This window comes from Ovis canadensis, chromosome 26 (genome assembly GCF_042477335.2).
Source record: "Ovis canadensis isolate MfBH-ARS-UI-01 breed Bighorn chromosome 26, ARS-UI_OviCan_v2, whole genome shotgun sequence".
Taxonomy (NCBI): domain Eukaryota; kingdom Metazoa; phylum Chordata; class Mammalia; order Artiodactyla; family Bovidae; genus Ovis; species Ovis canadensis.
The window spans coordinates 51,344,355-51,369,513 of NC_091270.1; the positions used below are offsets into that span (position 1 = coordinate 51,344,355).

Sequence of the window (25,159 nt, forward strand, 5' to 3'; positions counted from 1 at the left end):
TGCTTCCCAGACACCAACTGCTCACCTTCATCACATAGGATAGCTCTGAGAAGGAATGAATCATGCTTTATTCAATTATTCCCACTCAGAAGTCACCACCATTCAGGAGCCTATTACTTATGGAGGGGAAACTCCAGGAACCCACCTGATGAGGAGGGCGACTGCTTCTAAATTCAGTTGGCTGGGTTTTTAATGTTCTGTGTTTTCCTTCTGTTTTCACTGTCGAAGTGATGTCCAGCCACCCTAGTGCACTGGACAGAGAAGCTCCTAGATGGGTGGAGGGCAGCCCCAGCTTCAGGCAGTGCTGCTGGGGCAGCTACAGGCAGTGAAGATGGATGGTAGGCTGTCTTGAGGCCATTCACGGATCTGAAGGAGCTTCACTTGGGGACTCAGGAAGTCCGTGTCCTGAGTGTTCTTTTCTGCTGCCTCTTGGTCATTATCCTCTATTTGTAGTAACCAAATTTGTGCTAGAGACCAAGCCTCAACCTCTAACCTAGATCTGGGAGCCAGGTTCTTGCTATGCTCCTGTATGGTTTCCAGCCCAGAGCTCTGGTTGAAAATGATGGTACCTTGCCATGCTCTTGGACTTCCCTGGTGTCTCAGATGGTAAAGAATCTGCCTGTAATGTGGAAGACCCAGGTTCAATCCCTGGGTTGGAAAGATTCCCTGGAGGAGGAAATAGCAACCCACTCCAGTATTCTTGCCTGGAGAATTCCATGGACCAAGGAGCATGGTGGGCTACCACCCATGAAGTTGCAAAGACTTGGACACGACTGAGCGACTAACCTTCTTTCTGCCATGCTCTTAACAGTCTTTCCTTTCCCCAGAACCTCAGGACTGCAGCCAGGGCTCTGCTACCATTTGCCTGACTCTCCTGATGCTGGTACCCTGCTTGGTCTCAGGATGATCTCAGTACTCCGAATCCCCATCACTGGAGTCCACCCTCCTCCCAGGCCCTCCATCCTTCTTCTGTGCCCCAGGACACAATGCCTGCCCTCTGCTTACACATGACTAATGTGTGAGTACCTAATGACTCACCTCCCTCTAGGAGGATGCCTTGTTTCGTTTGCTCCCTGATGGCAGTTGGGTCGACATCAATGTCAGCCTGGGGAACCAGTGTAGCTCCCCAGGCTCTTCAATTCTGTCTGGAGCTAACACATTCCAAGATCCTTTCTGCTCAAAGCAGCTTTGGAGGAGAATGGATGAGAGGTGAAGCTGCAGAAAGGGGATGTGCAGCTTCGGGACCCTAAGCTAGATGAGAAATGGAGATGTTGGGAAAAGAAAACAGCATCTCTTTCCCCATCCCGAGCCAAGTGCTGTGAGTGCTTCCTACCCCCCAACCCACTCCTATTCCCTCCTCACCCACCCAGCAACTCAATATCTGTCACAGTGAGGACTGGGATACCTCTGTGAACACCAGAACTAAGTCATTAAGTAAACACTGCAGTTTCCGTATTGTAGATTGTTTTCCCTTGGAATATATAGAAGGCAACTAACAAATTACCCCCAAGTTATATTTACCAGCTTTGAGGGTAACTCGGAGAAACAAAATGGTGCTTGGCTATCTTAAGGATGTGTTGAAATTCACAAAGAACTATTTTTTTGCCAGGTGGTGATTCTTCTTTACAGAAATAATAACTCCCACTTGCTAATTGATGTGATAAACGAAGACAGAACCTCTTCTCTTCCATCACTACCTCCAAAATTAAATTTAACAGCAATACTCTGCTTAGGCAGGGAGAACAAATGGGCTAGTTACTCATTCATGGAGAACAGGTAAAAATTTTCCAGTGGCTGTTTCTTTGAAGTGTCTATTTTGAGAGATTTGAGGGGGTGTAGGTTACAAGGTGAGTATCCAACCTTTTAGAGAGCAAAAATCAGGAGTTTCAACCAAGTGCCTGCTTATCAAATGTCAATACAGACAGTGTACCTCAGTCAAGCTGAGCTTTCTTCCAATTCCATGTGCTTTGCAGCCATCCTATATCTGAATGTCACAGCTACCTTTACAAAAACAATATTCTTCAATTCAAGTAAGCAGAAAAATACAGTGAAAAGATTCCCTACTAGTCTCTAGGTAAAAGCAGATATTTTTCTTAAGAAAAACACTGGTGAGAATAAAAGCCAAGTATTGTTTTAGATTCTCTTCAATTTCCAAAATACCATTTAAAAAATAATTACACCCACGATTCATGCATGATTCATTAGGCAGGCAGCTCCAATGCACAGCTCCATTGTAATTGCACTGAAAATGTCGACATCATGAAATATACCCCCAACTTCTTGAGATTATCACCTATTCTAGTAACATCTTTGCTACCATGTAAATCTTGTCCTAATAGTCTATCTTCATTAAACGATAACGATAGTATTTCAGTTCTATGACTGGATAGCCTTCTGAAGAAATTTTTTGTTACTTCTGAATAATTAGAAGGTCAAACACTCTGTTACTGATATTTAAACCTTTTATCGTGAAAGTTAATAGGCTTAAATCACAGAATCCTCTAAGAAGATGACTGGAATGTTACCTGGGGTGGGGTGGGTGGGGAGAAAGCACACCATGGTTGTCAGCAAATACAAGTGTTTCTAAAGACAAAAAATGGTACAGATGAACCAGTCTGCAGTAGGGAATCAATAATATACAGTACACTATCCATCACCTCTGCTGATTACAGACCAAAGTCAGAAAAGACAGCATTCCTTACATAACAGATAACCTTACAGAACACAACATATAATAAATATGATAGACAATATCTTGCAGGATAGAAACAAAAGATGCAAACTGCTGAATCACGTATCTGAAGGGGCCAGGTTGAGAGGATCAGCACCTGGATTTAATGGCCTTACAACTGAGAGTTCCACTGGGCGACCTGCCCATCCCTTTAGGTTTGAAGGGCATGCACTCTGATCTGGCAGCCACCCCTGAAGAGGCAGCCTGATGCATGGGCCGGGTACTGGAGGTCAGGGTCTGCCCACCACCACCATCCAGACACCTACCTGTGGTCTTTAACGGGGTTTTTTCTCCTAGCAACAGCTTTAACCTTTTGGCGTGGATTTTGCCTTGATAATGTGAGTCAGCCACCACCGCAGAGGTGAAGGACATGTTACAGAGGGTACAGCATTTGTTTTTATCCACCAGATCAGCATCATTTCCCTGAGAGAGAGAGAGAGATTGAGAGAATATTAGAGCACCCCAAGGCTTCCAGTGTCTTTGTTCCACTCACCATGAAACTCACCATTAGTCTTTTTCTTGTCTTTTTTCTTTTTTTTTTAAAGCATTGCATTGAGTATTATTCCATGTGGGATTTGTAGATGAAAACTTGTTTTACCCAGGCTATGTCATGTAACTCCATTATAAAATGAGGGTTTTATCCTTAGTATTGTTAATATTAACTATCAACAAAATTAGTTAATATTCATTGAGCAAGTTAGTTAATATTGTTGAAAAGATTGAAATAGTCAATCCATATAACAGGAGTTAATCCAATGCCTGGAAATAGTAATCAACACATAGTAGGTTCTACTATTATCATTTTAATTTTGGCCTGATCATTAATGTTATCCGACTAGAACCAATTATGTGCGTGTGTGTGTGTGTGTGTGTGTGTGTGTGTGTTAGTCACTTAGTGGTGTCCGACTCTTTGCAACCCCATAGACTGTAGCCCACCAGACCCCTCTGTCCATGAGATTCTCTGGGAAAGAACATCAAAGTGGGTTGCTATTTCCTTCTCCAAAAGGAACTATAAAAAGAAAGAACATGAAGTCACTCAGTACTGTCCGACTCTTTGTGACCCCATGGACTGTAGCCTACCAGGCTCCTCCACCTATGGAATTTTCCAGGCAAAAGTACTGGAGTGGGGTGCCATTTCCTTCTCTGAGAACCAATTATATTCTTAGTTAATTATTGGCTAGTTTTTGATCCATTCTACGGTCCATCTAGTCAAGGCTATGGTTTTTCCAGTGGTCATGTATGGATGTGAGAGTTGGACTGTGAAGAAGGCTGAGCACCGAAGAATTGATGCTTTTGGACTGTGGTGTTGGAGAAGACTCTTGTCCCTTGGACTGCAAGGAGATCCAACCAGTCCATTCTGAAGGAGATCAACCCTGGGATTTCTTTAGAAGGAATGATGCTAAAGCTGCAACTCCAGTACTTTTGCCATCTCATACGAAGAGTTGAGTCATTGGAAAAGACTCTGATGCTGGGAGGGATTGGGGGCAGGAGGAGAAGGGGACGACAGAGGATGAGATGTCTGGATGGCATCACTGATTCGATGGATGTGAGTCTGAGTGAACTCCGGGAGTTGGTGGTGGACAGGGAGGCCTGGCATGCTGCGATTCATGGGGTCGCAAAGAGTCGGACACGACTGAGCGACTGAACTGAACTGAACTGAACTGAACACAGTGCTTATCTATACTTTCTCCATGTTCATCAAACTATCTCCTCATTTGACACAATTTTAGTCAATGGCTTTATGTTCTATATCATTGAAAATTTTGTGGTCATCAATCAGATGAGCTCAAGAATTTTTCCTTATAAATAGCATCTCTGCACCGTCACTTCACTGTTCATCATTTTTCAAAAGGCATCTTAAAGCTGATGCAATAGTTGTTCAGTTAAGCAAGAGTTTACTAGTCTACTCTCTGTTTCTTGTTGGTTTTTTTTTTTTTTTGGACCATAAGTAAATTCTCACCCTTGGAAAGAAGTAGCCTCTTCCTTTTTCTTGAAATGTCTCTTTTGTCCTTGCTCTGCAATCTATTATTTCCTACATGATAAACATCACCAAAACTTTCTCAGTGACCAACTTCAACCTCTATTTAATAGGGAGCACTACTGCCAGGCTCTAGGAACACTGCGCAAATGGGAGAATATGAGCTACCTGCAGAAAATTAAGGCCCACAGCGGGTGAGAACCCAGTGGATCTGGTACCAGGGGGAAAAGGTTCTCTCGTTGCATCTGTATTATGCATCAAAGTAAGTAAAACACCAGAGTTCACAGGGCCTGAATTATTTAGCAGAAATTATCATTTGGCATTCAGCTCTGCTTTGACACACTTTAGCCTCACCAGGATATGCGGCCCCATGTTCAAGATTTTTTTTAAAGATTTCTTTAAGGAATCCAATATTTATCATAAAAAACTTGAGTCTATCATAAAGCTACGGTGACCATGCTGGCTGAATTTTCCGGGAGAGTTTGCATCATTTTCCTTTTCTTCAAGACAGGTGATTCATTAACTGCTGCGCAAAATACTTAAATCCAGCTTGATTTTTATTCCTCTGTTAGACTTCATGAAAATGAATAATGATTTGGGAAAAAATAAATCCTTTGTCAGACCATGTGACCTGGCGATTGTGCCCACAGGTCATCAATTACCTATATTCTGCGAGGGGAAGATTAATTCACGGGCTCCCCTCCCGCCTAGTTAGAAATTGAGGGTAAAGAGGACTCTCAGATAAGGAGTTAATCTATTCCTTAATGGAATGGTAGGAGCAAAGCATCTCTTTATTAAAAGAGCAGCCATGGGTGAGTATCTGGCCTCACAAAAGCCCCTTCTCCTATTCCTGGCAGACTCCAAAGAATGCAATTTAAAATGGCATGGGGACAAGGATGAAGGTGGGGGTGGGACAGAGAAAGGGAATTCTGTATTTTTCTGCACAACAATAAGGTGTCCAGAGTGATGGAGAGCATTGCCTTGCATATTTTGTGGCAGTTAGAAAACTAACACTTTCCTTCTTAAGGCATCTGTTGGTAATAGCACTGATAATTTGCACTCAGTCTTGGGGCTAGTGTGTGTGTGTGTGTGTGTGTGTGTGTGTGTGTGTTCTAGGAGGCTGGCATGCAGTTCAGGGGTGGGGGAAGGGAGAGACTCCATAAAAGTTTCTGAGATTTGGAATCCTACCTATAGCCAGTTATTAGCTTGACCTTGCGAGCGTGCTCAGTCACGTACAACTCTTTGAGACTCCATGGACTGTAGCTCGCCAGGCTCCTCTGTCCATGAGATTTCCCAGGCAAGAGTACTGGAGTGGGTTGCCGTTTCCTTCTCCAGGGGATCTTCTCGACCCAGAGACTGAATCCGCATCTCCTGCATTGGCAGGCAGATTCTTTACCACTGAGCCCCCTGGGAATGGTAGCATATATTAAATCTTAGAATCTACCCAAGACCCTTATCACATTTTAAAAGTGAGATTTAAGGAAATGTACTGCTAGAGGTTAGGGTGGGGAGTCCATGAAAGGAGATGGATTTTACGGACAGAGGCTGGGCCTCCCAAAAGGGGTCTCTCATAGAGAGGCACAAACCTCAGGACACCTGGGTAGGTACTGAGGCTGGACCCACCAAGTGTATCCTTGCTGAGCACTTCAAGCTGAGGTGCTTTGAGTTTCCTCATCAGTAAAAATTCAAAGAGGGACTTCCCTAGAGGTCCAGCGGTTAGGACTCCACACTTCCACTGTAGGGAGCATAGGTTCGATTCCCTGGTCGGGGAACTAAGAATCTGCATGTCATAAAGGGTGGCCCCAAATTTTTTTTAATTTTAAAAAAATTGAAAATAAAAGAAAAGCTTTTAAAAACAAAAGGAAGTCATAGACACTTGAACCCCTTTGTGTGGTCTGCTGTGGAGCTGACTGAACCAGGCAAGAAAGGGGAGACTTGGTTTCCTGGCATCTGTGTCTCTAACCAGGCCCAGGACATGCCCCAGACCCACGATGGGGCAGAGCCAAGAAGACCAGGAAGCACAGATCAGGGAGTTGCTGAAGGGGTCGAGCCCAGTGAGGGAACAGTGGACAGCTCGGGAGGACTGAGCCCTAAATGACACTTTTCCGCTCTGTCAGGGAATATTGGTCTGATGTTTAAAGGGACAAAAGGGGAAGGTTGTCAAGGTGAGAGTGGTTGCTTGGATTGCCCATTTTCACCTACTTATGCATAATATGGGCTCAAGCATCTCATTTTTCTTAAAAGCACAAGATCATAAGCTAAAGCTTAACTCACAATCCACACCTATTTAGAATCTGTGCATCCCTTATGCCACTTCTAGCAAAATCACCAGCTGAACCTGGGCTCAGGAACTAGTCCCTGTCTCCCTGGAGCTCTAAGGTGGAGACATCTCTACAGAAAGGGGCTGCCATCATTGTATGAAGTGTATTCAGACCGAGTTTCCAAGGCAAAGAACAGCCCTTAAACTGGATAATGACTAGTGGGTTTATGGTATTCATTCATTCAACACATTTTTAAGGACCCCCTAAATATGTGCGATGCTGTGCTAGAAGAATAAAACTCCACTCTCTGTTATTAAAGAGGTTGAGACCAGGGGAACTGGAGAAAGCAGGCAAAAAATGAAAGAAAAACAATATAATCAAAGAAATACAGTCTCCTGTTGGAACCATGCTCTCCCGATTAGGTAAGGTTAAAAGACCAATCATGCAAATGAGCCTATTTGTAAGGATTTTCATCTTCCAGCCTTCTCCTGCCTGGTACGTCCTTCTTCATCATTGCTTATCTAATCTGGTCTATCCAAAACCTTTTTTGTGGCTCAGTTTAACCATCACTTTCTTGAGATGAAGCTTCTTCTATTTCCCATCCTGAAGAAGCTGACAGTGGCCTTGGGGTCTTCCATGTGTCCTGTATATGCCTTTTTTATAAGAGAATGCTGAATTCTGACATGTACTTTTTTCATATTTGTTCCCCTCAAGAGGAACAAGGAAATAATAGTTAAAGTTAAGGAAAATTTTTCATTAATCCTGGGGCCTCAGCTCCTAGTACAAAGCTTGCCACACAGTAGGACCTGCAGGTGTTTATTGAATGAACACAGGAGTTGAGGGTTGGTTTGTGGGATTAGTAAATTGCATGCCATAAAAAGACAAAACAGGAAGACAGGTAACACAAGGGGGTCTATGGTCAGCCAGGAAGAGAACCAGAGTTTTCAACAATTTGTAAACTAACTTGAGGGTTCAACTAGGGAACATTTTCCCAAAAGGTATGGTCATTTCATCATGGTTTTAATATGCATTCTTAGATTTCTGCTCTGCTGTATCAATCTCATGAGAGTCTTGGATTTCTGCTCAATCTCATTCACACCATCATAGACAAGAATCAAAGAATAAGACAAGCAGAGAACCAACGGTTATGCAAGAAGATATCATGGAAGGCGGTTATGCCATCATTACAGAAGAGGGACCAAGAACGGTTAGGTGTCTGATCATACAAGGGCTGTTATGCCTTGAGAAGTCAGGCAGCTTTTTGAGGCCCATAAGGCATCTTTTATGGGATATTTTGCTAAGGGAGGTCAATGTAACTTACACAATGTCACCAACTCTGATTCCTCGAATGACCCCAGTGGAGACGCAACTATCCAGAGAGAATCTCAATATTAACCAAGGTCCTAGAATGTGCCAGAATTTAGTTGTGTATTCCTGGCTATCTAAATTCCAGATCAAAGGCTGCTTGCAACTACAGATCACATCATTGTTACTGGAGTCTCTCACTGTCCCAGAAGCCCTGCTGTTCTAAGCTCAGGGGAGAAATTCCATAAAGGTTGATGAACTGATGTCAGAGATTACATTTAAAGTTTCTGACTTAACAAATTGAGAATGGTCCTAAGCTACCAAGTAAATGAAGGGGAATCCAAGATTTTCTTTATAAAATATGGGTTTCAATCAGATGGCAAATATTTGGCCAGACTTTTTCAATGCAGTGTCCACATCACTGAAAGAAAAAAAAGCTTGTGGAGCATCCTAAGACCGCTTATTCAAAGCATTTCACAAAGTTAAGAAGTTTTCTGAAGAATTCCAACCTCATGAAAAACCCTGACTGACTCAGCCAAAAATCTAGTTTTGAAATTCCATTTTATTTTATCATAAGCTTTTTTTTTTCACTCCATTCAAATAACCATCTTCATTCTTCTTCAGGTAAATGTAAAAAGCCTAAGAGAAAGACTTTTATTTCAGAATGTCAGAGTGAGGAATTCTGCAATGTTGTTCCCCAGCAAAACAGCTATAAATGGTGCAAGTTATTTGTTTAAAAAACTATTCAAAGTCTTTGAAAATTATCCTAAAAGTAAATACCATGTTAAAATCTTTTTCAGGAAAACATACTAACTCTCAGTAAGAACAGTGAGAGTTCCATGGCACTACAGAGATGACCTTTGCTCTCCCTCTGGACCGCCCAGCTCAGCATGATGGCAGCTCCACTCCACTGTGTGTGGTCCAGAAATTTGGACTCCCCTTCCCATCAGCTCCCAGTTAGGAGATATCAGGAAGAGCAGGCCACTAACCTGAACCACATCCTCTTCAGCTCCAAGATGCAGAAACTAAATTCCCAGCAAAGCAATCCAGAAACTAGGTACTCTCTCCCTTCAGTCTTATTCATAAGACAGAAGCTCCATCCCCCACACAGCTGGCCCAGAATATTGGAACCGTGATAAGATGTGCCCCAGTTTGCTTGTAGGACAAAGGTTCTGTGCCTGGGAAACAAGCTAAGAAGACCAGAGGCTGTCACCTCTGCCCAGATAATGAAGCAGAGCAGTCACTCTGAGAAAAGCAGTGGCTCAGAGATTTTTCCATGAGAACAGAGGGGAAATAAGAACAGGGAGCTGCTAAGCTCTCCCCAGAGGAACAGACCGTGTTTGAAATAGAGTGTGGGAAAGTTTAAGCATAAGGATGCTCTCAAGCACAATGGCAGTTTTGGTGGTAAGCAATTAAGAAAATTGCTCTCCATCAGAGCAACAAACTAGTTTACCAGAGAGAACCAGAGAAAGAGACAGCTAAGGCGCGCCTTATCATCATCAGAACAAACTGCAAAGACTTGCCTTAAAAACTGATGATACAAAAGGGACTAAATTCAATCAGATTGGCATTTATATCTTAGAGTATTGGTAGAAACAACAGAGCAATCATCCAGCAACAAGCAGAGCTTAAGAGCTAGGTATGATTCCAACAGAGGGAGACAGCTTAACAGAGGAGACCTGGGAAAGAGACAGCTCACTGGAGTCCTGCAAAACCCACTGTCAGCCCACAATGACTGTGCACTCTCCTGAGGATGTCCCTCTGAGGAATCTGCAACTATGTATAGTTGGGGAAAAGGATATAATTAAAATAATCTAGTAAAGACACTGGACAAATAAATAAGCAATCTACAACAAAAACAAGTTCAAGAGAGTGGGAGAATTAGTTTCCAACGTTGCTACATTACCTAAAATATCCAGTTTCCAACAACAATAAAAATTATAAAGTAGGCAAAAAAAAGAAAAATGTAACACATATACAAGGGAAAAAAAGACAACCAAAAGACGGTCCAGATAGTAAGTTTATCTGGCAAAGACTTCAAAGCAACACCAAAGATTTCAATTACTGATGTGTTCAGAGAATTAAAGGGAATCATGTTTAAATAATGGAATGTATGATGCCAATATGCAGTAAAATAGAGAATATCACTAAATAAATAGAAAAATGAGAAAGAAAATGGATATTCTGGAGTTAAAAAGTACAGTGACTGAAATTAAAACTTCATTAGAGAGACTCACCAGTAGCTTTGAGCTTACATAAGAAAAAAATCACTGGTCTTAAAGACAGAAAAAAAAGTAGAGATTATGCAATTCAGAAAAGAAACGAAAACAAGAATAATAAAAAAAAAAAACTGAAGACTGTCTCAGAGAAATGTAGAACACCATTAATCACACCAACATATGCATTAAATTATAATACCAGAAGGAGAATAGAAAGAGAATGGAGCAGAAAAACATATTAAAAAAAATATTGACTGAAAACTTCCCAAATTTGAAGAAAAATATTCTCATACACTTCCAAGAAGTTTAACAAAACTCAAGTAGGATAAGCAGCAAATGATCTCTGCATCACAACACATCATAGTACAAAACACTGAAAGCCAAAAACAGACAGAGTTTTGAAGCAACAAAGAAACACAGCCACCACGGACAAGGCAACCACAATAAGATAAACAGTTGATTTCTCATCAGAAACAATGAAGGTCAGAAGACGATGTGATGACATACTCAGAAGGCTGAAGAAAGAAAAATCTATTGACCAAGAATCTTATGTCCAGCAAAACATCCTTTTAAAATTTAAGGTGAAATAAAGGCATCCAGAGATTTTTAAATTTTTTTAATATAAATTTATTTATTTTAATTGGAGATTAATTACTTTAGAATATTGTATTGGTTTTGACATGCATCAACATGAATCCACCACAGGTGCACACGTGTTCCCCATCCTGAACCCCCCTCCCTCCTCCCTCCCCGTACCATCCCTCTGGGTCATCCCAGTGCACCAGCCCCAAGCATTCTGTATCCTGCGTAGAACCTGGACTGGCGATTCATTTATATGATATTATACATGTTTCAATGCCATTCTCCCAAATCATCCCACCCTTGCCCTCTCCCACAGAGTCCAAAAGACTATTCTATACATCTGAGTCTCTTTTGTGCCTCACATACAGGGTTATCGTTACCATCTCTCTAAATTCCATATATATGCGCTACTATACTGTATGGGAGTTTTTCTTTCTGGCTTACTTCACTCTGTATTTTTAAAACTGAATTTGTTGCTAGCAGATTCACACTACAGGGAATACTGAAGAAAGTTCTAGCTGAAAGCAAAACACATGAGACAATAATTTGAATTTCACAAAAAGAAATAATAAACAAAGAGCACCAGTGAAGGTAATTATATAATTATAAAAGACAACATAAATGCATGCGTCTCCTTTTTTCTCTTAGCAAATTTAAAAAATATATAGTCACATGCATGTATTTGTATAGTCGGGTCAATAATACATAGAAATATAATGTAGAGGATAATAATAGTACAAAAGAGGTAGGTGGGACCAAATCTATATCATAAGGTTGCAACTCAAATCCATAGGAGTTAATGTTAAGAACCATAGAGAATAAATAAAAAGGTTATTACAGCAAACACTAAAATACATACTGTCTTCCTTTCATTTCTAGCTTCCTTATAAAATTGCATAAAACAGCAATTATAACAGTGTATCATTGGATTTATGACATGCCTAGGCAGAATACCTATAATAATAGAAGCATGAAAAATAGGGAGAAGACAGCTACACAGGAGTAATATTCCTATATCTGGTTAAAATTAAGTCAGTATAAATCAAGCAAATTCAGAGAAGTTAGGATGTATATGTAAACCCTAGAACAATCACTAAATAAATAATTCAAAATAATATGATGAAAAATCACTTAAGGAATTAGAGTGGTGTAATACAAAAATTCTCTTAATGCAAAGGGCCTCCTGTACTACAGGCAGATTCTTTAGTATCTGAGCCACCAGGGAAGCCCAGTACAAAATATTCTGTGAATGCAAAAGAAGGTGATATAAGAGAAACAAAAGAAGAAAAGAACATAATTCATACAGAAATTAAAACCAAAATAGTAGACATAACTCCAACTATTTAGCAACAACGTGAAAGCATTGCTGCCACCCAGGCATTCAGCCGAGTCTGACTCTTTGTGACCCAATGGACTGTAGCCACCAAGCGCCTCTGTCCATGGAATTTTCCAGGCAAGAACACTAGAGAGGGCCACCAGTTTCTACTCCAGGACATCTTCCTGATCCAGAGATCGAACCCACGTCTCCCGCATTGGCAAGAGGATTCTTTACCACTGCGCCGCCTGGGGAGCAGCATGAAAGTTTTGTCTAATCAAAATAGAGAGGATAAGACTGGATAAAGAGAAAATTTGGCAGATCAATATGTTGTCTGGAGGACACACACTTTGGAGTCAATGATACATATGAATGAAACTAAAAGGATGGAAAGATATATCTGGCAAACAGCATCCTCAAGGAAGCTGCAGTGACTCTTAGGAAAAGACATGGGCAGTACACTCCTTGACATCAGTCTGAGAATTATCTTTTTCAAAATGTATTCTCAGGTAAGGAAAACAAAAAGACACACATGGGACTATTATCACACAAAATACTTCCGCATAGAAAAGGAAACCATCAACAAAACAAAAAGACAACCTACCAAACAAGAGAAGATATTTGCAAATCAAAGAGGTTAATATGCAAAATATATAAAGAAGTCATACAACTCACAATAAAAATTTGATTAAATAGTGAGCACAGGAGTTGAAGAGACATTTTTTCCCCAAAGAAGACAAACAGATGGACAACAAACATGTGAAAAGTTGCTGAACATCGCTAGTCATCAGGGAAATGCAAATCAAAACCACAAGGAGCCAAAACCCCACACCTGTCGGAATAGCTACTTTCAAAAAGACAATAAATAACAAGTATCAGCTAGAACGGAGAGAAAAGGGGACCTTGTGCCCCACTGTTGGGAGTGTAAAGCGGTGGAGTGGAGTGTAAAGACTGTGAACAAGTGTACCGAGGTTCCTAAAAGTTAAAACCAAACCTACTATACGAGCCAGCAATTCCATTTCTGGGCTTCCAAAGAAAAGAAAAACAGTAATTTGAAATGATATTTGCAGCCCTATGTTCAATGCAGGATTATTTACAATAGCCAAGATATGGAAGCTACCAAAGTGTGCATTAACAGATGAATGGACGGTCATCATAAAAAGGAATGAAATTTTGCCATCTGTGACAACATGGATAGACCTAGAAGGTCTGCTACATGAAATTAGTCAGACAGGGAAAAACAAATACTGTATTATTTCACTTACAGGTGGAATCTAAAAAACAAGACAAATGAACAAACATAACAAAAAAGAAACAGTCAAAAGTACAAACAGGTGGTTGCCAGAGAGAAGGCAGGTAGGGGGATGGGTGAATTAGGTGAAGGAAATTAAGAGGTACACGCTTCCAGTTACAAAATAAATGGGTCATAGCATGAAATGTATGGTGAGGAAACTTAACATTAATGTGATATTGCATGGTGACGAAGGAGATCAAAAGGTACAAACTTCCAGTGATAAGATAAATAAGTTCTACGGCTATAACGTATCATATAACAAGACTCATTAGCACTGGTATATGATATATATGAAAGCTCTTACAAGATGAAATCCTCAGAGTTTTATCATAGCAAAAGCGTTTTTTCTAGTTTAATTTTGTATCTGTATGAGACAATGTATGTACACCTAAATTATTGCGGTAATTCAGGATGTATGTAAGTCATACATACATACATACATACATACACACACATACATACATACATATACATAGATACATACATTTTGTAACTTAAATCATTATGCCGTATACTTTAAACTAATACAATGCTGTATCTCAGTTACATCATATTAAAATAAGTAGAGTTAAGTAAAGGGTCTGAATAAACATTTCTATGAAGAAATGGCGAATAAAAACATTAAAAAGTGCTTGACATTACTATCAGGAAAATGCAAATAAACCACAATGAGATACCACTTCAGAAACCACTAGAATCAGTTCAGTTCAGTCACTCAGTCGTATCCGACTCTGTGACCCCATGGACTGCAGAATGGTTAGTATAAAAAAGATGGGTGATAAAAGGCATTAGCAAAGATGTGGAGAACCAGGAACCCCCCTCCACTTCTGGTGAGAATGTAAAAGGGCATCAGCAACACTGGAAAACCACCTGACAGTTCCTTAAAAGGTGAAACATGGAGTTACCAAATGATCCAGCATTTCCAGTGCCAAATGCAGTCTTCCTTGTTTACAGGTGTGTACCAGTATCCCCAAGGTTTTAGAAGTTTGGTTTTACGAAAGACCTCCGTTAGCACCTGCTTCACTAACTGAAAGAAATCCCATGGGGATTTTGGCTTTTAAGGGGACTATCTGGAAAATGAAAATAGCATTCAGCTTTTGTTTTGCATTGGCCTGAAATAAAAGCAGCAGGCACCCCGCAGCAGCCCCTTCGCCAGGAATTACGCAGCATCTCGGCATCAAGCCACCATAGCTCAGAATTGCCTCTGAGCTTCTGTGCTTTAACTCAATCTATTTTGTGCCTCTAATAGCAAGATGTGTCCTAAGCTAATCGTTTCTTTGCTTTATGCCATTCCAGCATATGAAAGGTTTCATAGGAACACTCTTCTTTCAGACAGTCGGGAGAGCCTGCCTTTGCAAACTTACCTACTTGCAAATATTTATTTATGAGCCCCAAATTCAAACTTGTGGTGCTTTGGTGGTAATTCATGGGCACGTACAGAGTGTCAAAAAATTTGTCACCTGCCACACATGTTCTCAGCTGAGATTTAACAAGGCAACAGTGCCTTCTTGCCTCTAACGCTGTAAACAAGTGTTCTTTTCATGGCCCATTCAGTTTCACATTCTTTTTGTTGCATGTGTGTGTGCTCTTTGTTGGTGATTTCATTGCTTCAAATGACCCCCAAGGGTAATGTTGAAGGGCTGGATAGTGTTCTCAAGCACAGGAAGGCTGGGAGCGCCTCATAGAGAAAATACAAGTGTTAGACCAGCTTCATTCACGCATGAGTTATAGTGACGTTTGCTGTATGAGTTTGGTGTTAATCCATCAACAATATTGTACATCCAGAATAAGGAAGAAAAAATTCACTGATCCATATGTGAGATCACTCCAGAAAGTGGTAAATTAATATCTGTAGAGCATGATGAAGCTGCGGAAAGGCTGGAAAAGTGGCTAAGTGTGTGGATTCACAAGATAACCACCAATGGAAAAAATACAATGGACCGCATTATTGTAAGGCTAAAAGTCAATGAAATGTACCGTGTTATGTAGAGTCAGGAAAATATTTAAACATTTCTCGGCTCATTTTATTATAAAAAGAATTACATATAGTCAATTATTTGTAAGAAATATATATTAAATAAAGCACGTATAAGGAGAAATGCATAAAATGAGGTTACCTATTGATGGATGATTGATCAAAGTCTTGGGACCAGCAGCTTGCAGGAACTTAACCCTGTACTTCCTCTAGAAGCTATAGCCCAGTATTTGCTAACTCAGAGCTGGCTGACTTTACAGAAAGTAACTATCAACACATGAAAAGTGGGAATTGAATGTATATTTCATTCAAGAGAAAAATACATGTCCACATGAAAATTTTATGAAATTTTTTCTTTTTATGTGTACATAAAAATTCATAACAGCCTACTTCGTAACAGCCCAGATGTGGAAATAACCCATAGGCCTATCACCTGAAGAACAGGTAAATAAAATGTGCCATACAATGGCCCATTATCAGCAAGAAAAAGAACAGGGTACTGATAGGTGCTATAACCCAGGTGAACCTCAAAAACATCATGCTAAGTGAAAAAAGCCAGCTACAAAAGACTGTATACTGTATGATTCCATTTATATGAAATTTTCAGAGTAGGAAAATCTACAAAAACAGAGAAGTCGCATAGTCATTACTGAAGAGTAGGAAAAGAGGGGACAGAGTGAGGAAAAACAGACACACCTCAGCAGGTACAGGGTCTCTTTTTGGTGAGAATGATATTCTCAGTTTATTGTGATAAGAGTTTCACAACTCTGTGACTGCACCAAAGACCAGTGCCTTGTACATTTTGTATTGCTAATTGGTGTATTCCCAGGTGGTGCTAGCAGTAAAGACCCTTCTGTCCAATGTGGGAGATTCAAGAGACACAGCATGGATCCCTGGGTCGGGAAGATCCCCTGGAGAAGAAGGAAATGGCGGCCCACTCCAATTTTCCTGCCTGGGAAATCCCATGAACAGAGGAGCCTGGTGGGCTACAACCCATGGGGTCGCAAAGAGTTGGACACGACTGAAGCGACTTTGCTTGCTCACTTGGATCATTGCCTTACAATGTGGTGCTAGTCTCTGCAGGACTGCAAAGTTAATCAGCTAGAAGTTTGCGTATATCCTTCCCTCTTGAGCCTCCCTCCCCCCACCCCATCCCCTCCTTCTAGATCGTCACAGAACACTGAGCTCCCTGTGCTAAACAGCAGGTGCCCACTGGCTACATGTGGCATAGGCACACACGGTAGTCTACATGTATCAGTCACAATCTTCCCGTTCATCCCCCCAACCCCATCTACACGTCCATCCTCTACACCTGCAGTGAGCTGTAGGGGATATGAATCATATCTTAATAAAACTGTTAGAGGAAAAAAAATGATACACTTAAATGTTCTAAAATCTCAAAGAAATACTAACATTTGAAGCATAACTTTTCTGGGCTTCTTTTGCTTGGAGGCACATCTACTGAGAAAGGGAAAAATAAATAAAAAGTATTTTCTTTGCATGGGCTTCCTATAGGAGTATATATCTCAGGACTAGCTGATGTCCTTGGAATTCTGATCACCAGTGTCCATTTTAGCTAAAGGCATTTCTCGGCTATAATAGAACTCTATCTGCAGCTGCTACTAAGCTACACTTAAAGGCGAGAGCCACCTGACATTCTCCGCTAGAGCCAGAAATAACTGTAGCTCCCAGCACATACCGTGCGGTAAGATGAAATGTCCAACAAATGCAACTATTTCCAGAGTTATGTATGTCATTGCTTATTGTCTCGTATCTAACTCTGAAAAGAGGTAGTAAGCAGGAAACACTGTTCCTTCTCCTTCTCTCCTACTTTACTTGGACCAAAAGACCTAGAAAAATTCTTCCTGATTCACTGCAAGGTCCTGAGCAATTTTTCTCCCACTGTTCTCTCTCAGGCATCCTGTCCCATTCCATTTAGGTCGTGTTCTCTGTCGTCCCAGCCTACTCAAATTACACTCAGATGCCGGTCCGTTTTATCCAGGACCCTTGTTAACTTCATCCACAGCTTTGTGGCTGACCTCTCCCAGTCCTGAATATCTGTGCCTTAAGTTTTGATTAGATATATTTCTTTAATTATTTCATTTGCATTTTTTTAAAATTAGGATTGTCACTCCAAGAACATCTTGAAGGCAAGAACTTGAGGCGTGATGTTTCTTCCCCGTCTCCAAGTCTGCCATGGGTCTAGTTACACGGGAAAAACTCAACAAACATGAACCAAACAGCTGCTGAATGAATGAAGTGGCCACCCACGAACCAGTCCTCACTTCTTCGTGTACATCTACTTTCCGCATAAAATTACCTCTCCCCTGCTCTCTTGCCAACATTACTTGCCCTGTCTCAGAAAAAGGTCAATCGGCATAGAGTTCAGACTCAATACTGAAATGGACATAGTGGCAATGGTATGCTATCATGGGAGTCTGCCCACACAGGAAGGATGTCTGCTGGCTAGGAAACTGGAAGGTGACCAGATATCCCAAGAGGAAGCGACAGTGTCTACAAGAAAGCTGGCCAGAGCCTCGTGTCCCAGCGTTGACTAGAGGTACACACCCTGAACCTTGAATGGAAACCATCCCTCCACGGCCATAGGATTGGGGAAAGTGGTCCTCTTGACAATAAGGGAAAGAGAGACAGGAGGTGTCTCCCCTGGACAGTATAGAATTCTCTGTGGGCCTTTGGCATTTGGAAGGCACCGGGTGGTTTTCCAGCCGCTGAAGTGTTTAAACAGATGGTAACAGGACTTACAAGAAAGACCCCAAAAGGGAGAAATGAACCAGACCTCCCAAGAGAGGACCAACGCATAACTCAGATAAGCCCCACTAACTAACAGAAGTGGCAAACAAAAGCGTCACCACTGCATAGCTGTGCCACTGAGCACAAAGGTGGTGGGAGACATAGACAGGGCAGAGAAAGGGCTGAGAGCTATGATAATCTAGAAACCTCCAAAGGAAAAGCTGTCTGAAGATCAGACAGAGTTGAGGTGGCTTTAAAACCGGAATGCCATGTATGTGTTTGTTTCATAGTAGCTCGAATCTGCTTCTATCATAATTGATGGGTTTACCTGTTCATGGTTGAGATTACCTTTCACTGTTATGGATTATATCTCATCTGTCTCCACATTTTGAGTGTCTCATGCTTTAAAAAGTATGTCAAATGGAGTGACTAGAATAAAGAAATATGGAAATTGTATGTCAAGTCACAAGTACCACCTTTATTAAAGCTTGGTTATCTGAAAAAATAAAGAAATAAAATCGGAATGCCATCCACGGCAGAGAGGTTCACCTCCAGAACAGTCCTAGTCACCTCTGACAGCCACGCTCTCAGGCTCCACGGTCTTCACACACGTGCCTTCCGAGTCACACACGGGGCCTTGTATGTTTCCCAGCAGTTAGTTTCCGTGACTCTAAAACAGGCTTAGGACTCACTCTTCTTCCCTTTTCCCTCACCCCCCGCCCCCAAATGGTCTATTTCTCTCCACCTCTCACTGCACATTTTTCTTCTTTTCTCCCAGCACTCCCGTCACAGCCCGAGTCCTTCTCCAGCACATGCCTCTCCTTTAGACTCTTCATAGCACTTCGTTCACATTCTACAATGATATAATTTAGGGATTTAAATCGACTTATTTCCTATCTGTCTCCTGCCACTAAGTTATTCAGGACCGTGTGGCCATATCTAGAGCAGAAACACTGGCCTGGAGTCTACAGTACAAGCCACAAACACACCACACTTAAAAGTTCAACAGACCTATTAAAATATTAAAAGAACCTACGAAATTAATTTTTAAATATATTTTATTTAGTCTGATATATTCAAACTATTTTCCTTTCCACATGTATTCAACATAGAAATTATTAAGCAGGCATTTTATAGTCTTATGGCAACCCACTCCAGCGTTCTTGCCTGGAGAATCCCAGGGACAGGGGAGCCTGGTAGGCTACCGTCTATGGGGTCGCACAGAGTCGGACACGACTGAAGAGATGCAGCAGCAGCAGCAGCATATTCCTACCTGCTAAGACTTTGGAGTCTGGAGTTTACACTTAAAGCACAACTCATCTCAGGTTACCTGTGTTTCAAGAGTTCAGGGGCTCCACAGGCCAGTGGGTACAGGGTTGCATGGCATAACTTGAGATCAAAGTGAATAATCATTAAATACTAGTTGAACTAAAGAATGAAGGAAGGAAGAAGGGAGGAGTCAGCGAATAACCAAATGAATAAACTCCCATTTTCACAGGTCAGGAAAGTGAAGCTAGAATGTTTACATAAATTCTCCAGCATGTCAGATGTTTAGCGTGTGGGGGGATAGGGCGCTGATTTTTGAATCCTTGACCCATAGAAGTCAAGGCAGTGCTGTTTCCATGATAAGGCGCCAGCATCTGAGGTCAAGTATTCTCATCAGAAACTTTCAAGGGCTCTTTACTTTACTACTACCTAAAAATAAATTTTTCATCGTGACATTTAAAGTCTGCTAGGAGCTAATGCTCCACACACTTTTCTACTACTTTGCCCCAACCAAACTGATTTTTTTCAAGGTCAGGAACACCAAAGGACCTGCTAAGAGATGGTCTGAAGTCCCAGCTGCCAGCACCTCTGCCCTTCCTAGGCTGCCTGCCTGCCCTGGTCGGATGCTGCAGGTGAGCAGAGATTCAGGGCTTCCGATCCCATCTCTGTCTCAGGTTGGAGAGCAGTAGGCTCCCTGGGAGAGGACAGTCCTGTCGATCTTTCTTTCTCTGCCCCAGCACAGTGCCTGGCACCTGGGGGCTTACATGGTTGAATGAATGTGCCCCCCTCGTTCTACAACCACAGGGAGGACTTCCCTAGATGTCCTTCTTCACACAGCTCCTCCCACCTGGGGTTTCCCCAGGCTCTGCACATGCAAGGGTCACTCAGATGCCATCTCCCTCACCGGGGCTTCCCCAAGCCAGCCCACCACCAACAGACCTCTTCTCCCCTTGCAACTGCACTCAGGTGTCTGCCCACACACTTAGCACCACCTAGCAAATATCTCACTATTTATACTAGAACGCTCATTCTTTGGTCTAAGAATGTATTATCCAGGTGTTTTGTGTGATGTCCTAAGGAAAAACACAAAATACTGAATTAAAGAGGAGCATATCTGGATTCAAAAGATGGTAGTTCAAGTCCTGGCTTTAAATGTACTAGATGTCACTTATAATTATTGAGTCTGAAATTTCTCCCCAGTTATTTATGAAATAAAATCTGCCCTGTTTGTCTATTCATGAGATAAAAGTCAGGATAAAGGAATATAATACATGGAGACATAGCTTCCCTCATAGTTCAGTCGGTAAAGAATCTGCCTGCAATGCAGGAGACCCAGGTTCGATTCCTGGGTTGGGAAGATCCCCTGCAGAATGAAATGGCAATCCACTCCAGTATTGTTGCCTGGAGGGCTACAGTCCATGGGACCCCAAGAGTCAGACACGACATAGAGACTAAACCTTTTGGAGACATACTTTGCAATTTGGAAAGTACTTCTCAAATATATATATATGACTCCCAGATGGCACAGGGGTAAAGAACCCGCCTGCCAATGCAGGAGACATAAGAGACAGAAGTTTGATCTCTGTGTCAAGAAGATCCCCTGAGGAGAAAATGGCAACCCACTCCAGTATTCTTGCCTGGAGAATCCCATGGCAAGGAGGAGGATGATGGGCTATGGTCTTTGAGGTCACAAAGAACCGGACACTACTAAGCAACTGAGCAGACACACACATACACACATACACATATTTATGTATATACATGTGTAACAAATAATTACATTATTATAATTTAACAGATTGTTCATATATACATATATATTCAGATAGACTGGGGAATGGATGTATATTACCTTATTTATCTTTTTCAATGAATTTACTTATCCCTGACATTTTCTCACTTATTTACTGGTATACATGTTTCACGTCTGTCTTCTGCCATTGTGATGTATGCTTCTTGAGGCCAGGAACTCTGTTTTATTCACAGCTTGACCTGTAGTGTCTATAAGAGGAACTGCCATAGGCCATTCAATAAACATCTGCTGATGAATGAAAAACTATATACCCACAAAATAAAATGAGAATTCTGAGAAGATGTTAACAACAGTGGCACCAGGTTTAATATTTATCTAAATCCTCAAATAAAAGCAGAACTCAAGACAAATGAGAAAACTCACAGTCTACCAAAACTAGGTGACAAAGCATTCCCATGCACTTCAAAATGCAATGGGATAAAAAGAAACGTCAAGATCTAGAAGCCTTGCAGGTATTAGCCTCTGCACAGGAAAAGAGTAATGCCATGGAGCATTGCTGGATCTCAGAGCAGGAGGACCCTCAGCGGCCAGCAAGTCCTCGTGAGAAAGCACGGCAAATCCATGTGAGGACACTAGTTGAGATGAGGAGGATTTGCCTCACCCCAACAGCAGAAAGGTACCAGGGTCTACGCAAGGTCGGAAGAGGCAGGCACAGTCTAGCTCCTTGGAACCTTCAATATGACCCACTAGAATTCTCTCTAGGACAGACTCGATACTGACGAGACAATGCTGAAGGCAGAATCAGAATCTTGGCGTTGATGTATGCACACTAGATTGAAAATAGGTAACCAACAAGGACCTCCCGTATAGGGCAGGGAGCTCTGCTCAATATTCTGTAATAACCTAAATGGGAAAAAACTGAAAATAAATAGATGTATAACTGAATCACTTTTCTGTATACCAGAAGCTAACACCACATTGTAAATTGTTTATTCCAATATAAAAGAAATTGTAAAAAAACATTTAAGAACATGGACAATGGAGACAAAGAAAGAAAGAGGTTAAGACAAATGTGGAGAAGAGAAAAAGAGCCAAAAATATTCAGTAAACAAGCCCTTGTATTTTCAAATACTATACACACACACATACTCATGTCAGTAATGGAAAAAGAAAAGAGCTCTGTTAAGTTAGGAAGCCTTGAAACACACTTCCTTCTAAAAGTTCAAGAGACAAATACATGATAATAAGCAAGAGAAAAACATAAAAATAATATGCCATAAAAGTTATTTTCAAAAGGAGCAAAATAACATGCCTACATAAAATGAAAACATATCAGAAATAAGTGTTTTCAAAACAGATCAAAACAGTAACCTTCGATTTCAAAGCAAACTAAGCCACTTTAAGAAAATGATACAAGGCATGAAAGGACAAGATCAAAATGAGAAAATTCAAAAATTAGGTGTAAGAACCACAAAAATAAGTGGAAATAAAAAGAATAAATCATTGCTTCAGAAATGAAGACTAAACTAGAAGAAACAGAAGATGAACAAACACAATGAATAATTCTCTAAGAGAAAGAAATAGAAGGAAAAACCAAGGAAAACATTTAAAATTCTAAAGAAGTAGAGATAAAAGGGATTCAATAACAAGTGATGAATTGAAAAAAGACAAGGGTGATCCAATATATGAATAATAAGAGACCATGAAAGTGAAAGTGAAATAAAATAAAGCAAATGCACTGGCATTTCTTAAAATTGAAATTAAAGCATATATGAAAAGAACATCCTCTGAATGTCAATTTAGAGCAACCACTTCTAAAATACATTCCAGGAAAATTATTGAACTTTAAAATTAACAATTAAAAACATATATTTGCACCTCTAAAAATTGAATTCTTCCTAAAGGAAGACAACATTAAATCATCATCAGACTTTTCAACGGCAGAGTATTTCTTTATAAAAATTAGAGTAACATATTTTACATTCTCAAGAAAATATACATACAACAAACCTGACACTTCAACAGAAAGAGTTCAAAGTAATAACAGGTCTGAACTCAGGTAATTTTGTTCTCATGTCTCTCCTGCTGTATCTGCTGAAATGACCGCTGCTGCTAAGTCGCTTCAGTCGTGTCCGACTCTGTGCGACCCCAGAGATGGCAGCCCACCAGGCTCCCCCGTCCCTGGGATTCTCCAGGCAAGAACACTGGAGTGGGTTGCCATGTCCTTCTCCAATGCGTGAAAGTGAAAAGTGAAAGGGAAGTCGCTCAGCAGTGTCCAAATCTTCGAGACCCCATGGACTGTAGCCCACCAGGCTCCTCCGTCCATGGGATTTTCCAGGCAAGAGTACTGGAGTCAGGTGCCATTGCCTTCTCCTAGGAGACCTCAGTAGAAGATGGGTGGTTGCCTAACATACATGATTACTTATGAAATTAAGATAAAGTTGGTTATAGGAAGAAGGTATAGTATGTAGCGGCTTTATGTTCAGATCCTATGGATTTAGCATAAGTATTTAAATTAGTGAGGATATGTGCTGCAAAAAAGATAGATCAGTCAACACATGAGTTGTATAGTATTAGCATTGCTGGGCTTCCCAGGTGGCTCAGTGAGTTAAAAAAAAAAAAAATCCACCTGCAAAGCAGGAGACGAAAGAGACGCAAGCTCAGTCCCTGGGTCAGAAAGATCCCCTGGAGGAGGAAATGACAACCTACTCCAGTATTCTTGCCTGGATAATTCCATGGGCAGAGGAGCCTGGCGAGCTACAGTCCATAGAGTCACAAAGAGTCAGACTCAACTGAGTGACTAAGTACATACGTATTAGTACTGCTATTTGCAAGCTGTTGTGTGTATAACATTGGAGGCAGTAAATGAGTAATTATAAGATACTTTCGTTTTCTCATTTCCTATGTCTTTGACATTTCCTGTGTCAAGATGCTCAGTGGGGAGAAAAGGGAAACAGAAGAACAAAGGAGAGTAACACCTGAAATCATGAAACCAGGAGAGCAAACCCGGAAATCACGATGGAACTAGAAGAATCAGTATTTGCTCCTGAGATCTTGTGTAAGGACATATCTCTCTAGTTTGTATCCACTGAAGAGACCTAAAGACAATCACAAACTCAAGACAATACCCCTAGAGCTCAGAAACCTAACAATCTCAAGAAACTGTTCCCACCAAAGTAAACTCAGTCTTTTGGGGACAAAAAAAAACTGATTCCTGGAAATGTACAAGATATTCCAGGAAGTGTACAAGATGAGTCTGGGCTATCTTGCCATACTAGATAACAAAAATGCTATCAAAGACAACCACAGTCATGACCCAACGACTCAGGGGCAAATTTGAAGAGGCTCCTACTGACAAAAGATGAACTTCAAGAGAGATGGTAATTGTAACCGACTGAAACTCACCAAAATATGTTAAATCCATGCATTTCATAACAGTATTTCTTAAAGGTCTATCAGATCACCTTTGCAGGGAGCCAAAAAAATTGGTAAGTAAAACAAGAAAATAAGGCAATATTTCTGCCTTTTCTAAAAGAACTGTAAATGAGAAAAAGTGCTTGTTCTAAATAATTCCAACTAATCAGTGAAAAATTATGGAATAAAACAATTTTGCAAACTTCAGCGGATTCATTGATCTAGGCACTGAACACCAAGAGCTGCTAACATCACAGAAAGAGAGACAATCAAATATCATGTATCTTTGGATGAAAGAACCCAACACCATTTAGT

At 41.0% G+C, this 25,159-nt stretch overlaps 1 protein-coding gene across 4 annotated transcripts in view; it reads right to left on the minus strand.

Annotated features, from left to right (window-relative positions):
• The window catches only part of ZMAT4 (zinc finger matrin-type 4), a 366,351-nt gene that overhangs the window by 156,746 nt on the left and 184,446 nt on the right, over positions 1-25,159 (minus strand). For all 4 annotated transcript variants that reach the window (XM_069572843.1, XM_069572841.1, XM_069572844.1 and 1 more), the window contains exon 4: positions 2,998-3,154. In XM_069572843.1, the coding sequence (XP_069428944.1) occupies positions 2,998-3,154 (157 nt within the window). The remainder of the gene's footprint in view (positions 1-2,997; positions 3,155-25,159) is intronic.